This window comes from Pristis pectinata, chromosome 1 (assembly GCF_009764475.1).
Source record: "Pristis pectinata isolate sPriPec2 chromosome 1, sPriPec2.1.pri, whole genome shotgun sequence".
Taxonomy (NCBI): domain Eukaryota; kingdom Metazoa; phylum Chordata; class Chondrichthyes; order Rhinopristiformes; family Pristidae; genus Pristis; species Pristis pectinata.
The window spans coordinates 124998473-125015594 of NC_067405.1; the positions used below are offsets into that span (position 1 = coordinate 124998473).

Consider the following 17122-nt stretch of genomic DNA (forward strand, 5'->3'; position numbering starts at 1 on the left):
TTAAAAGAAAAGATAAGGAAGACATCTTGAGCATTGAGCTGACTTCTAATATGGTAATATATTTGGTAGGAAAATCTCAGTACAACAATTTCACTAAATGCAGCATTAAAGTAAATAATTTGGTGAAATATAATCAAAAAATAAATTTGATTGCCTACTTATGCCAAAACTGCTATTCACCAATCATTTCAGCATTGGACTTTTGCAGGGAAAATACATTTTACTTTCCTTAGTACACCACTACAATAGAATAGATTTAATTACCTTAGACTATATTTAATAAAGAAAATTATGACTGATCAACTACTTATACCTAATTCATGTACAGAATTCACATTATTTAATTGCACTTTTAGAAAGAGTAAATCTGATTCATTTAATGTACTGAATGCCTGCATGGTACAAACTGTACTTACCTCCATCTTCATCAGAGTCAAAGTCAGACTCCTCACTTTCGTACTGTCTGGTCTGTTTGTGTCCATCCATCTCATGTGTCCAGATCATCACTGATGTATCTGCTCCCCCAACCGTAATGAGCAAACTGTCATTATGTGCCCAACGTACATTCGTTACGTGTGTGCTGTGAGCAACATATCTTTTGAACTTCCCATATTTTGCCTTAATTCAATGAGGAATCAATGATAAATACTTTAAGTTATAGTTATAAAAAAAGACTTCTGCACATATTATATAAAATGTCTCAATCTTCATAAATTATTTAAAATAATTGTTAGTAGGCAATATTTCTGATTAGTTGTTGCTTGATTTAAGAAAAAGCGAAGAACGCTATTCCATTATTAATCTAAAACAGTTTATTTCTCATAATATTACTAAAATATGGGTAAAACTAATTAGTGCTTTGCCAGGCAAAGAAAAAAATAATTTTTTTTACATTAATTTGTATCTTTTTTCTATTTTTGGCTCTTGAAATACAATTTACAAAGTGAAATGCATTTACCAGAAAGATGAGACAATTACATCAACAACAAAGCAAAAATAGAAGTATGATTACCTTCACTGGGTATCGGAACAACTTCACAAATCCAAAGTCATCCCCTGTGGCAAGTACTTTTTTGTTACCAGTAAGACAGGATGCAGTTACATCGGTGACATCGCTTACCATAGGCCAGATACCTTCACATGAAGGACCCAAAACACAAGTCCAAGATGTCCAGTCTATTTTCTCAACCTGGAAAATTATTAATCCCTATAACAAAACCTATTAATTTATATCACTATTGTTCTATTAATGTAAAAACTGTACTCTATTGTGTATTATTCCTGATAAAACTATTCTTTTTTCCCTGCTCCTGGAAAATCTGTGGCTTACCTCTGCCTTATTTATTATCTGGGGCTTTCCACGAGGAGCTTCAAAGAACAATTGTTCCTTAGCACCAGTATTGACTTGTAAAAGTTTACCTGTAGGAAACCAAAATGCATTGATCAACATCAATAACGACTCCTTCCACTGCCAACTTAAATAAGCTGTACTGATGAAAAGAACACAACTACTGTATTTTAAGCCCACAATTTAGAATGCAATAAAAAATAAATAAAATGCTGTTGAATATTTGACACTAATTTTCAGCAATCAATTGAAAAATAAATAAATTGCAGATGCTGGAATCTGAAACGAAAACAGAAATGCTTGAAGAACTCAGCATCTGTGGAAAGAGAAACCAATAACTGCTTGGCAGGCAGAGTTCTTCCAGCATTTCTATTTATGCTTCAGCATTTGATTGTTTAGTTCATTAACTTAAATATCATTTTACACTGTTTATCCCCAGTCCATGTTTTTTGCTTTATTGAATTAATTGTCAGCATTGAATGTTATATTATTCTCCATATACATGAGTTTGGAGCTTGTCTATCAAAAAGTAGTATCTTGCAATGTCATTTGGGGAATGGAACTGAACTAAAAGTCTAGAGATCGTGACAGCCTTGAGGTGTGCCTTCCTCAATGAGTTGAACTCTGTCCCCTTACCTCCTCCACTGAGCATGATTCCCTCTGCTCACTGAATTGATTCTCTCACATTAAGCACCATTGTAGCACATTTACCCCACATGATTAAATTTGGTAATTTTCCCACATTCACCACACCCAGCAGCCATTCACTGAAATACATTGGGGTTTCAATGTAGAAAAAGACAATTTGATCAAACCTTTGGGTGATTAACTTTGACACAGATATTTCCAATCACATTTACAGTATTTCCCTTCAATCTCTTCTCTTCATCTGATTGTGAAAATGAAGGTTTAAAGGACATAGCAAATCACTGACCTCAAATATATTAAAACTGTATCAAACCCATTCCTCAGAACTGAAACCACCTATTGCACATTTGATTTCATATTCAGCCTCTGCAATACATGAACAAGATCACAAGATCACAAGATAAGGGAGCAGAAGCAGGCCATTCGGCCCATCGAGTCTGCTCCAAGGAAAAGGGAAAAAGAAATGGGGTGGGAAAAAAAGAGAGAGAAAAAAAAAAAACTATTCTAATCCCATTTGCCAGCCTTATCCCCATATCCCTTGATACCCTGACTATTTAGATATCTGTCTATCTCCTCCTTGAACACCCCCACTGATCTGGCCTCCACTGCTGTGCGTGGCAAGGAGTTCCACAATTTCACCACCCTCTGGGTAAAGAAACTTCTCCTCATCTCTGTCTTGAAACTGTACCCTCTAATTCTAAGATTGTGCCCTCTGGTCCTGGACACGCCCACCAAGGGAAACAGCCTAGCCACATCTACTCTATCCTTACCTGTCAACATTTTAAATGTCGCTACGAGGTCCCCTCTCATCCTTCTGTACTCCAGCGAGTACAGTCCAAGAGCCGACAAACGCTCATCGTACTTAAGCCCTTTCATTCCTGGAATCATTCTCGTAAATCTCCTCTGAACCCTCTCCAACGTCAGCACATCCTTCCTAAGATGCGGGGCCCAAAACTGCGCACAGTATTCCAAATGAGGCCTCACTAGCGCCCCGTAGAGCCTCATCAACACTTCCTTACAAGGAGCAGGAATAGACGACTTGTCCCTTCAAGCCTGCTCCACCATTGAATAAAACCATGGCTGATCTGATAGTAACCTCAGCTTTGCATTCCCATCTACTCATCTTAACTTTTCATTTCTTAGCTCTTCAAAAATCCATCTACCACTGTATTGAAAGTCTACTTCCACCACTACTTCCAGGGAGCATCTGAGAGGACTGGAAAATTGCAAATGTGACACCTGTTTCAGAAGGGAGGCAGGCAAAATACAGGAAATTATAGACCAGTTAGCCTGACCTCAGTGGTCGGTAAGATTTTAGAGTCCATTATTAAGGATAACATTTTGGAGTACCTGGAAGTACATGATAAAATAGGGTGAAGTCAGCACGGTTTCATTAAGGGGAGACAAATATGTTACAATTCTTTGAGGTTACAAGCAGGTTAGACAAAAAAGAGTCAATGGACGTTATTTATTCGGATTTTCAGAAGGCATTTGCCAAGGTGCTGCACACCAGGCTGCTAAACAAGAGCCCACGGTTTTACAGGCAAGGTACTAGCATGAATAGAAGGTTGGCTGACTGGCAGAACTCAGAGACTGGGGATCAAGGGGTCCTCTTCAGGATGGTTGCCAGTTACTAGTGGAGTTCTGCAGGGGTCAATGTTGGGACCATAACTTTTCACTTTACACATCAATAATCTGGATGCAGGAACTGATGGCATTGTGGCGAAGTTTGCAGAAGATACAAAGATAGGTGGAGGGACCTCATGGTAGGCTTCTTCGGAAGGTCAGAGGCCGAGGGATCCAAGGAAGCTTGGCTGTGTGGATTAGGAATTGGCTTGCATGTAGAAAGCAGAGGGTTGTGGTGGAAGGAGTGCCCTCGGATTGGAAGGCAGTGACTAGTGGTGTCCCGCAGGGATCGGTTCTGGGACCTCTACTTTTTGTGATATTTATAGATGACTTAGATGAGGGGGTGGAGGGCTGGGTTAGTAAGTTTGCGGACGACACTAAGATAGGCAGTGTTGTGGATAGTGTGGAGGACTGTCAGAGCTTACAGAGGGATATTGATAGGATGCAGAGCTGGGCTGACAAGTGGCAGATGGAGTTCAATCCGGAGAAGTGTGAGGTGGTACACTTTGGAAGGACAAACTCCAAGGCAGAGTACAGGGTAAACGGCAAGGTACTTGGCAGTGTGGAGGAGCAGAGGGATCTGGGGGTTCATATTCACAGTTCATTGAAAGTTGCCTCACAGGTGGAAAGAGCAGTTAAGAAGGCCAATGGGATGTTGGCTTTCATAAGTCGTGGGATTGAGTTTAAGAGCCGCGAGGTTATGATGCAGCTTTACAAAACTCTAGTTAGGCCACACTTAGAGTACTGTGTTCAGTTCTGGTCGCCTCATTATAGGAAGGATGTGGAGGTGTTGGAGAGGGTGCAGAGGAGATTTACCAGGATGCTGCCTGGATTGGAGAGTATTGAATATGAGGAGAGGCTTAAGGTGCTAGGGCTTTATTCACTGGAAAGGAGGAGGATGAGAGGAGACATGATAGAGATATATAAAATATTGAGAGGAATAGATAGAGTAGACAGTCAGCGCCTCCTTCCCAGGGCACCAATGCTCAAGACGAGAGGTCATGGCTTTAAGGTTATGGGTGGGAGGTTCAGGGGAGATGTCAGAGGGAGGTTTTTCACCCAAAGAGTGGTTGGTGCATGGGATGCACTGCCTGGGGTGGTGGTGGAGGCAGATACATTGAACAGGTTCAAGAGCTTGTTGGATAGGCATATGGAGGAACGTGAGATAGAGGGATATGCGGGAGGAAGGGGTTAGGTAGTGTGAGGGTGGTCTGATGGACAGCATGACACGGTGGGCCGAAGGGCCTGTTTTGTGCTGTATGGTTCTATGGTTCTATGACAAGCTAGTGTTGCAGAGGCAGGGAGTCTGCAGAAGGGCTTGGACAAGTTGGGAGAGTGGGCAAAGATATGGCAGATGGAATACAACATAGGGAAGTGTGGGGTTATGCACTTTGGTGGAAAGAATAAAGGTGTAGACTATTTTCTAAATGGGGAGAGAATTCAAAAATCAGAGATGCAAAGGGACTTGAGAGTCCATTTGATATTTGCAGATTAGAAATTTTTTAAAAGCTACTATACCCTCTTTTCCGACACCTTACAAAACTGAAATTACGGAAAAAAATTTAGGTCTTAATCCTTGTCAGAAGGGCTTGATAACAATAATCTATGATTTAATTATGAAAATACGTCCAGAATCACTTGACAAAATTAAGAATGAATGGGAAAGCGAACTCCAGACATCTTTACCTATAGAGACTTGGAAGTAAATTCTTCATTTAGTTAATACATCTTCAATGTGTGCCAGACACTCTTTGATACAGTTTAAGGTAGTTCACAGGACTCATATGTCAAAAGATAAGCTAGCCTGTTTTTATCACCATATAAATCCTATATGTGACAGATGTAAATCGAATGTGGCTTCTCTGACACATACGTTTTGGTCCTGTCCTCTTTTGGAAAAGTATTGGAAAGACATTTTTAACATTATCTCAAATGTATTGAATATTGATTTACAACCTCACCATATCACTGCAATTTTTGGATTACCAAGGATAGAGTCTGGCCATTTATCTGCTTCCGCTAACCGTATGATTGCCTTTGTTACGTTAATGGCCAAACGATCCATTTTGCTTAAATGGAAGGATCCAATATCCCCTACTACTTTTCAATGGTTTTCTCAAACTATATCATGTTTAAACTTGGAAAAAATTAGGAGTGGTACTGTTGATCCTTCGCTTAAATTTGAAGATATTTGGAGTCTATTTATTCAATACTTTCATATGATATAGATCCCTTTTCAATAACTTTCCAATTTAGAGGAACGGAGTTGACGACATAATATTGCTCTGTTTCTACTGAGAAATTTCAGTCCAGTTTTTTTTTCTTTTTTTGTCTTTTTTTTGAAATTTTCTTTTTAGTTTGGTTTGATATATTGTTTATAATTTTTTTTTATTGATTTGGGGATTTTTTTTCTTTTATATACACAATAAATCTTTCTCTTTCCTTTCTTTTATATTATATTCATTTACTAAGAAATCATGAGATCTACAGTTTTTTTTATATTTTATTATTCTTTATGATTATCTATGCCATGATTGTTCTCTAAATCTCTTTGTATTACATGTACAAACATCGATGTTATATATTAATCTGTATTAATTTGGAAACTAATAAAAAGATTGAAGAGAGTCCTAGTTCAGGATTCCCTCAAGGTTAACTTGCATTTTGAGTCCGTCGTAAGGAAGGCAAATGCAATGTTAGCATTCATTTCGAGAGGACTAAAACATAAAAGCAAGGATGTACTGCTGAAGCTTTATAAGGCATTAGTCAGACCACATTTGGAATACAGTGAGCAATTTTGAGCCCCATATCGAAGGAAAGATGTGCTGGTACTGGAGAGGGTCCAGAGGTGGTGTACAAGAATGATCCCAGGAATGAAAGGGTTAATGTATGAGGAGCACCTGGGCCTGTACTTGGAGTTCAGAAGGATGAGGGGGGAATCTCATTGAAACCTACTGGATACTGAAAGTCCTGGAGGTGGTAAGAATGTTTCCATTAGTTGGAGAGTCTAGGATCCGAGGGCACAGCTCACAATAAAAGGGATATCCCTTTAAAACTGAGATGAGGAGGAATTTCTTCAGCCAGAGGACGGAGAATCTGTGGAATATGTTGCCACAGGGGGCTGTGGAAGCCAATCCATTGGGTGTATTTAAGGCAGAGATTGATGTTCTTGATTGGTAAGGGGGCTAAGGGTTATGGGGAGAATGGGTTTGAAAAAAAAATCAGTCATGATTGAATGGTGGAGCAGACTTGATGGGCTGAATGGCCTAATTCTGCTCCTATATCTTATGGCTGCATTTTAAGGAAGAGAGTTTCAAAAACTCACAAAACACTTAGAAAAAAAATTCTAACCAACCCCCCCCCCCACCACGTCTGTATCACACTCCCCCACTTGGTTCCATCTGTCTATCACCGACACACCTATCCACCGAGGTTTCTTCTCCCTTGACCTTCCTTTCTGATCCCCTCCCCCACCTGGATCCATTTGCCCATCATCCTTTCCTTATCTGTTTCCACCTATCACCCACCAGCCTGTCTCTAAACTATCCCCCTCCTTTCCCATTTCCATCCGCCCATCATCCCCGACCTAACCTGATTCCACCTATTACTTACCAGCCCATCTCCACCTCACTCTCTCCTCCTTATACTGGCCATTTTCCCTCTACACCTTCAGGCCCGATGCAAGGTTTTGCCCCAAAATGTTGACCATCCCTTTGCGTTCACAGATGCTGCTTGATTCATTGATCAGATTGATTTTTTGCTTCAGCATAACTTTCTTGGTTTTATATTGTGCCTCTATCGATTAAGCCCAGAATTCTGTATCCCTTATTAACTGTATCACCTCACCATTTCTCCATGTTAAACCTCATACGTCATGCATTTGCCCATTTCATTTGCCTGTTTATATCCTGCTACAATCATATCACTGTCTTCTCCATGGGTCACAATACTGCCAAGTTTTGTTTCAACTGCAAAATCTGCCCTACTGACATCCTGGTCTCAGTTATACTTAGCAATTAATAAGAATAAAGGGTCATAATTTCCTCAGAGCTGCTCCTCCTCTATCAGTTCACAGGAATTGTAACCAAAATCTCATTTGTTTCAACAGAAGGATGCACAAGAGCAGACCAGGAGCATCTGAGAAAAAAATTCTGCAATATCACACCTATTTATATTTTCTTTGAAAGATGAGGGTAACAGACATAGAAATACCTCTTTTATCCCAGTCCAAATGTGTTATATAGCTAGAAGCTCCTCTGCAAATTCCAACTCGTTTGCTGCTCATTATATTGTAGATGTCTACAAAGTTATCATGAGATGCTACAGCCAAGTACTTCCCAGGACCTGAAATTTTTAAATTGCGTTATTACTTTTTGGAAGCAACAGAAAAGAAACCATGTAATTGGGTAAATTACAAGACGGTTGGCATGAATCGACAATTGTCACACTGGTTCCAATATGCTTCTCTGAGGTTTGACATAAAGCATAACAAGGAACTTTATCTTACACACTATTAGACTTCACTGTGGATAGTGTGGAGGACTGTTGAAGATTGCAGAGGGATATTGATAGGATGCAGAGCTGGGCTGACAAGTGGCAGATGGAGTTCAATCCGGAGAAGTGTGAGGAGGTACACTTTGGAATGAAAAGCTCCAAGGCGGAGTACAAGGTTAATGGCAGGATTCTGGGTAGTGTGGAGGAGCAGAGGGATCTGGGGGTTCATATCCACAGATCACTGAAAGTCACCTCACAGGTGGATAGGGTAGTTAAGAAGGCTTATGGGATGTTAGCTTTCATAAGTCGTGGGATTGAGTTTCAGAGCCGCGAGGTAATGATGCAGCTTTACAAAACTCTGGTTAGACTACACTTAGAGTACTGTGTCCAGTTCTGGTCGCCTCATTATAGGAAGGATGTGGAAGCGTTGGAAAGGGTGCAGAGGAGATTTACCGGGATGCTGCCTGGTTTGGGGAGTATGCATTATGAGGAGAGACTAAGGGAGCTAGGGCTTTACTCTTTGGAGAGGAGGGGGATGAGGGGAGACATGATAGAGGTATACAAAATATTAAGAGGAATAGATAGAGTGCACAGCCAGCACTTTCTCAGGGCACCAATGCTCAATACAAGAGGGCATGGCTTTAAAGTGATGGGTGGGAAGTTCAAGGGAAATATCAGAGGGAGGTTTTTTTACCCAGAGAGTGGTTGGTGCATGGAGTGCGCTGCCTGGGGTGGTGGTGGAGGCAGGTACATTGGTCAAATTCAAGAGATTGTTAGATAAGCATATGGAGGAATTTAAAATAGGGGGATATGTGGGGGGAAGGGGTTAGATAGTCTTTGGTGAGGTATAAAGGTTGGCACAACATGGTGGGCCGAAGGGCCTGGATTGTGCTGTATTGTTCTATGGTTCTATTCTATATAACAATTTGTTTTTGAAAGAAGTGATTTGTTAATGCACAAGGAGATCATTTGCTAGGGTGATCCATTCCTGTTTGTTCCTGTGAAGGTGATTTCTTGAACCACTTCTGTCTGTTGGGTGGGATTCTTGGATTTGACCTTAAGATAATGGCGATATCTTCATGATTCAATGTGGCATGCAACCTTGTGGTATTATTACCATGCATGCATCTACTGCCCTTGTCCTGGGCTTGGGAGGTACAATCCAACTTGCAGATGATTAAAATGCAAAAATGTGGCATGAATGAGGTTTCAAGGGATGTGGGATAAAAGATCAGACATGATTTTATTGGATGGCAGAAGTAGCGTGAGAGTTTGAACAGTTAACTGTGCTGTGCTCTTTTAATTCTATAATCAGATTCCTATTGCCAGTAAATAGACAAACTGAATAAAGAAAGCATTGCAATATTTTGTTTACTGGTAAGATCAAACATCACCCTCTTCATCAACATTCTTCATCTGTAACACCTCATAAAAACAATGAAGGTCCTTAAATATTTAAAACTTACAACAGCATATCTAATGCTTTAAGTAAATGACTACATTTTAGTTTTGTTCTCTCTATTAACAAAAACATTTTCGATATGCAGACATTTTGGCCTAGGTTTTTCCAGAAGATGATAAAGTCCTTATAACTTTCAACTTCTGGTAATTTCTTTATTGGATATATTCCTGTATTGATCAAAACTGATCAACTTTCAAACAAGGACAAGAACTGATATTTGTCTCAGCCTGGATACCTGGTGAAAACCTAATATCCGAAATGTGCTCTTTTCTATGGTGGAATGATACAAGATCTTCAAGCGTATCCGGATTCACAATCAGAAAACTTCCATCATTCAGGCCAACAGCAAGAGATTTTCCATCGGGAGAGAAACAGCAACACCTGCCACCTGTAATTAAGACAGCAAAGACTCTGCCTTAATACTAAAGTGCTAATTGCTGCTATATGCAACCAAAAGATTTCTACAATCCAATTTGAAATGGATTCTCCTCATAACTTGGAAAAGCTCAAAAAAATCAATTAAAACATTTATGCAAATTATTCCAGTAATATCCTTTCACCAGTAAACATAGCCCTCGTGTGGTGTTGCTCATGCATTGTCCAAGACACGGAGTAAGGTTTCATATTTGTTTGGTCTTCCCTCCTCCAGCACTGTAATACAGTAAATTTACTGAAGCAAAAAAAAAAAATCACATGGCTAATGAAGCAACATAGTATCATGAATTCTGAATTAAAGGATAAAAACTCAACAGATATATTACTTCCCTGTTACTTCACAGAACTTACTTATGATGTAAGTAACTTTGTTCCTCACTCCCAAAACCTGTTACTTCCAATTACTTACATCACTTTCTTGTTCTGCTGGCTATGGATTTGCAGTGTTTGTAAAAGGTACAAGTACTCATCTCTGAATTTATTCCTTTATTTCCAAATGTTTTCATTCTAGTTAGTTGCATGATTACAGTTAGTTACTTTTGATGCTGAATTTGTAATTTTGCTTGAAACCATCATGGGCAAAACTTACAGAACGGTCCACACCAGTCTGGTAAATTTAGCTTACATAAGGGTCCACACCGGTCTGCTAAATTAACAGTTAGCTTATACTAAATTTCTCACACACACAAAAAAATTAGCACAGCAAAGATGATCTGGATGAAATGTAGTATCAATGCTTGGAACTGCTCCTTCCACATGCCATGCAAGACAGCATCAGTCTCTGTGTACACATAGAGCTCTCTAATCTTGTGTGCTCTGACAAGGGCTAGAAAGAACATTGAATATTTCCCTCATCCAAAGGAGTTTCAAAGACACCAGCAGGAATTTGTCTTGAGCACAATTCTAACCTCACAAAGGGTAACCAAGTCAAAGCTGTAAGAGTTCTTATGCAATTCTTTCCTCACAGATGCAGTCTGACAAGCTGAGTACTTGCAGCATTTTCTGTATTTATTTCTAGTGAATGCTGGGTACATCATAAACTTTTTATAAACCAAGGCGGCAAAATTAAATCTTCAATTGCCAACACCACCAGATTACAAATAACATGAACTTGCATAGAAATTACATTTTATATTCACAGACAAGTTGTAGGTGCTGCTGGCTACACTTGCATTTACTGCCCACCCTTGTTAGACCTTGAGAACAAGGAAAGAATCAGAGAGAAGCCTACATTTTGGTCCTCTCCAATGGATGCTTATAATTCAAAGTAAGAACTTTCATGGCTTGGAAAGAGAGCGCACACTTTTAGCAAGCTTTGATTTGTGCCAGGCCTATAAAATGTTTCTCCTCAAAATCTTGTGTTTTACTGATTCTTTCAATAAGACTGTATAGTGGACTCTCTAAGGATTTCAAATCAGCTAACAATTAAAGGCTTCATTCAGTGGATGGCTAGATGCAAGATGCAATCAGTCTTAGTGGAGATAACTGAGGCATATTTTTAAGTATTCAATAACTGGAACATCTGCTGAAAACTAACATTTATAAACATTTCCAACTTACCTTTTCTTAGTTTACGCACAGCCAGCATACAGTGGCTTGGGGAGAGATCCCAAATTCTCAGAGTTTTATCATCACTAACAGTAGCACAGATAGGTAAATGGGGATGAACGGCCAATCCCCACACTTCACCCTCCATGTGACCCTGCCAAACACATGTTAAGGTTTATTTTATTGGTCATGTTGATCTTTAAGGGATCATGAAAATAATTAGTGCCAACCATGAAGCCAAGGATCAACAATTAAATATGATTTCATGAAAATAATTTCACAATATTATTTATCACAGTAATAAACAAAATTAGTTTCTTCAGCTTGATAACTGCACTTTTTCAACTATCACCACTGATTTCTACACCTGAAGTACTTTAAAATACCAGACTAAGATTCCATTCAGCAATCTATATCTTCTGTATAATTACATTTTCCACACAATACTTGCCAACATCATAACTGCACTTGATGCCACCACAGTCAGGAAGTTAGGTCTAGCTGTGGTTGACCTGATCATCTCTCTAAAGCCAATCTAAGTGGTGGTTACTGAAAACTCCACCTAGCGATGTTGAAGTTTACGTGCTATTCACCCTTTTCACTTATACCCTCAAGAATACTTTTTTTTAAAAATCCCCCAGCAGAAATAAACAGCGGTCACATCCATCCAGATTTTCTTTTAAATAACAGCAATGCAGTATTAGCCACTCTTCAGTCCTTTGAGAATTATGGTCAGTGCATTCAATATCTCTTCCCCACCTCCTACTCCCACAATCTCCTTCACTATTTGAGAATGTGTACTCTTTCAGATTGGGTGTGCTTTCTACTTTCAGTTCCACTGATTTAAATACTGAACATTAGTCTCCAGAACTAGCTCGTGCTTACTGTCGATGGACACTCCTTTGGCCCTACATTTACCTTTCTCTGCAGGAAAATTAAAAATACTTGTGTGTCTCTATTTTAGTAAAAGGCATCTCCCTTCATCTCCAAGTGGACATATCCCTTTTACTTCAGAAGTGCCAGTTCAGAAAAACAACTTTACATTTGGATTTCTTTCCAGTCATTTAATTTCTTTTACAGTTTCAATATCCATTTCATTTCAGTATTCATTTCCCTATTTTTCTAATGTTAATCCAATTATACTTACCACATGGCTCATTTCCCAAATACAATCCTTTTCTACTCAAGAACTCTCTTGCCTATTCCTTTCACTATATAGAAGGAATGGGTAAACTCTGTTATATTACAACAGTTCCCAGAGCCAGCCTGCTGGGTGATCTCCACTCTTTCCAAGTAATTAATTAGTGATGGTCACCTTTATTCTACTGAACGACTGGAGTGGGCATTGAGTACAGGAGTTGGGACGTCATGTTATAGCTGAACAAGATGTTGGTGACAATGCACTAGAAGTATAGCGTGGAGTTTTGGTCGTTATACTACAGGAAGGATTAGATTAAGCTCAAGAGAGTACAGAATTCACAAGGATGTTGCTGGGACCAGAGGCATTGACTTATAAGGAGAGATTGGACAGGCTGGGATGTTACCCCTGAGTGAAGGAGGCCTAGGGTAAACTCACAGAGGTTTATAAAATCATGAGGGGCATAGATAAGGTGGATGATCACTGTCTTTTTCCCAGAATAGGGGTCTCTAAAACTAAAGGGCCTAAGTTTGAGGTGAGAGGGGAAAGAAACAAAGGGGACCTGAGGGTCAAGTTTTTCCCACACAGAGGGTGGTGAGTGTATGAAATGAGTTGTCAGAGGAAGTGATAGAGGCAGGTACAATTATAACGTTTAAAAGACATTTGGATAAGTTCATGGATAGGAAAGGTTTAAAGGGATATGGGCCACATACAGGCAAATGGGACTAGCTCAGGAAGGCAACTTGGTCAGCATGGATTTGGGCTGAAGGGCCTGTTTCCATGCTGTATAGCTCTATCATTTCTTGGGTTAAGGACATCACCCTATGAAATGCTCTGCAGTTGAGACAATTGGCCTTGAACATCACAACCATCTACCTCTGAGATAGATACAAATCAGTGAAGTGTTTTCCCCTTGATTCACATCAACTTCAATAGCCTTTCTATAAAATGGAAGCAAGTAGTATACCTGGTACTCCAAGAATAGTCTAAACAAGATTCTATGCTGTTTAACGCAATTTCACTGCAATTCAATTTTATCCCTCTGAAGATGAACCTAGGTCCTATATTTGTTTCTATTTACGTTCTTGTTAACACGTGATACTACTTTTAGTTACTTGTGTGTCTGTTCTCACATTGGTGTGAGCCGTGTGGCAGAACTGCATTCCGAAATAGAGGTGGTCCTGGAAGTACAATATATCCGGTCAACTGAAGAAAGGTCACAACAGGATTCTGTTTGTTTACTGGAATCAAACAAGTCTTTGGTCTTATTAATAAACAGTCTTTAAATTAATTGCTCAACAGTTTGAACTACCTGAACTAGTAAGGTTATGGGACCACTTTTCTCAATTTCTAATATTTCTCCATTCTTTGTACCCACGAGTACATGGCCATGGCCCAAGGTTATGGCTCGAATAGAAGGGTTATCTTCTATTAACAGACCTATAAAATATAAACAGTTATCAGTGATTCAAAGGCATAATTTAACACTAATGTGAGCAAAATAAAAATATATTAGGTATTTATTACATCGTAACCTTTATCAACACTGGGAAAAATTACCATAAAGAAAATAAAATAATTACCAAAGAAAATAATTTGATATTTCTTCCCCAGATTGAACAACAATCAAATAAATCCCCAGAGAAATTCTTAGTTCGAACATCAGTTAAGACCAGAATCAGAGATAGTCAATAGTCTACTCAGCAATACAATTACGGAAGACATTTTTAAAATGGAAATTCAGTTAATCAATTAATAACATTATACTTAAAACGAAATGTGCTGACAATCTGCTGCCAAGGTATTTTGTTTTCCCAAGTCCATACATCAGATTGTAATGTCTACATATATCTTGGTTTGGGGGGAAATTGTTCATTTCTCACCTACAGAAAATTCAGTTTACGGACAAGGAACCCTCACATAACCTGGGTACTACCTGTACTGGTATAGTTATTGTAACTATTTGCTTCCAAAATACTTCAACAGTAACAATTTCAGACAAATTTGTCTTAATGTTTTCCACCTTCTTGCCTGAAAGCACACTGACACTGCAACACTCATGCTGAACAGATATTTCCTTTCCTTTGTTGAGCCCTTTTATGTCATTGTTCCAACCTTCTCTCTCTCTCTCTCTGTGGTCTCCAGTGCATTCAACTCAGCCACCACAGTTCCCAGCTTTTCTTGCTGGACTTTGAGTGTAGTGAGATCTGTATCTCCACCATACACTAGATTACAACCACTTAAAGACTGGCCATCGCTCCAGGACTTCTCACCCTGATCTGCGTTTCTCTCTCTCTAGATGCTGTGCTCCGCAACATCTCTTCTGCTTTGTGGTGGCCTTCACAGTAGCTTCCACCAATGGTACTGCAGTATTTGCTGTCCTACAATGAAGGAAATGCATGCAGCTTTTGTGGGCATATAGGAACAGTTAATACTGCAAATCCCAATTTTTGATAAATACTGTCATCATTCCTCATTTAATACAACACATATTCCTCAATAATGTTCCTAACCTGCACCACACCTGGGAGTATCATCTTTTTATGTATTATCCTGTGCTTGCTTTCCTGTGTGCATGCATTGACCAAATGTTCAACATTCTACTCATTCATTTCTGTTGCAAGGTAACAAAAACCACACCCTCTCGGATGGGTTTGATGTCCTTCTGTAATACAATAATCCAGAAGGCTCAAACTAACACACTGTATAGGTTATGTGTCACATCTATAATCCATGTTCTACTCTATGCATATGCAATTCCAGATCCCATAAGATGGAGTCAGTTGTCTGTCTACCAGTGACTTCGGATCCTTTTCCACTTGATTTGCAATATTTATTGTTCCCCAATCTCATCATTTTGCATTTATCATCAATTTTAATTTATTATTTTATAGTCTATTCAACTCAAGTTAAATCCCTTTGCACCTAATCAACCTGTTCTGGAACTGCTCTACTTACACTAGTGTCATTAATAAATATTGATGGTTTTAATTTTGAGAGATTAATATCATTTTAAAAATCAGGCTCATAAATGTATTATCTTAAATAAATGTACCTTTAGAACCAGGGGCGAGTGCAGAACGTTTGACACAATACGTTTTCAGATATCTGTCAAAAGTATCATCCCAGAGTACGACGACACCATCTTTTCCACCAGTAACAAACCCCTGAAGGGGAAAGCACAAGCTAGCATAAACAAACAAATAATCAAAACACTTTCCTAGCATGGTTAATACAAAACCATGCTAAAGAGCTTATGCCTTCCACAGTACTTTTCTATCAGTACAGAGGTTTCCTCACTTTAGTGACAAAGTAGAAAGGTGGTGCTTAAAATTACAACCCTCTGATTCAAGGCCAAAGTGCTAGCACTGAGCTGCAGCTAACACTTATTGACCTGCTGGCTCTCCCTCAAGCCACATCCAGCAAAGTAGCAGGTTAACAACAATGAAAAATACTGACTCCAGCTCAGGAAGAATTACTTCAGAAGGGCTGACTAAAAGCTTTGTGAGGTCCATGGTTTAAATGCTTCTTTCAAAGAGAAGTGGAAGTGGACAGAAAGAACTCCCAAGTTTCTACCTAGACACCAATATTGGACAGGATGGCACTGGGGAGTGGTGGAAGGAAGTTCAAGATGCAGGCAGCCCAATGTCAGAGCCACACTAAGTTCTCAGAGGGTTGAAGGATGCAGTAAAGTACAGAGGTAAGATGAAACTATTTGATGAGTATTCTCATTTGAAGCACAGGGTGGGGGTGATGGCAAGAGAAAGAAGACATCATTGTAAGTTAGTAAGTGAAGATGTGCTGTGGGTCAGAACATGCAGAGTATTGAATTAAGAATAAACATAGAAAATTGTACAGCAAGTCAGAATGAAAGTGTTCAAATAAAGTGAAATCATACATATCTTTCACGTAGTGATCTTATTCAATTGTGACTAGTAGATTGATGAAGATAAATGATTGTGTCCAAAATTTCAACAGGGAGGTTTTATTAAGGAAAAAAAAATCGGATCCTGCATTATACAAGATGGATACTTTGAAAAATATCCAAAACCGGACAATGCTCATTAAAATATAATTTAAAAGCCCTGTTTCAATCAATTATAGTTTCATAACTTATTTCTCACTTTTTCTAGTGCTTGCATGCTGAATACTGGTCCATCATGGGCTTTTACTCGCTTAATAATGAACATATCTTTCCATATACAGATATCACCGGCAGAAGTACCCGAAAAAAACCATTTCATCTGTCCAGCCGTATACCACACACATTATGGTTTCAGTCTTCCGTAGACTTCCAAAACAGCCTTTTCTTCCTGTCAGTCCACCTCCTTAGAATAAAGTAATAAATAACATTAAACTCTTTAAAAGCAGCTGCTCTATAACTGAGCCTGATGCACAATGAGAACACCGAGGATACTTGCAG

General features: G+C 39.1%; 1 protein-coding gene across 1 annotated transcript in view; it reads right to left on the reverse strand.

Annotated features, from left to right (window-relative positions):
• The window catches only part of LOC127570043 (echinoderm microtubule-associated protein-like 5), a 140614-nt gene that overhangs the window by 29461 nt on the left and 94031 nt on the right, over positions 1 to 17122 (reverse strand). Inside the window, 10 exon segments of the mRNA XM_052015279.1 lie at positions 417 to 618; positions 1013 to 1189; positions 1331 to 1419; positions 7835 to 7966; positions 9814 to 9966; positions 11574 to 11715; positions 14012 to 14139; positions 15755 to 15866; positions 16824 to 16931; positions 16933 to 17027. Of these exon segments, the coding sequence (XP_051871239.1) occupies positions 417 to 618; positions 1013 to 1189; positions 1331 to 1419; positions 7835 to 7966; positions 9814 to 9966; positions 11574 to 11715; positions 14012 to 14139; positions 15755 to 15866; positions 16824 to 16931; positions 16933 to 17027 (1338 nt within the window).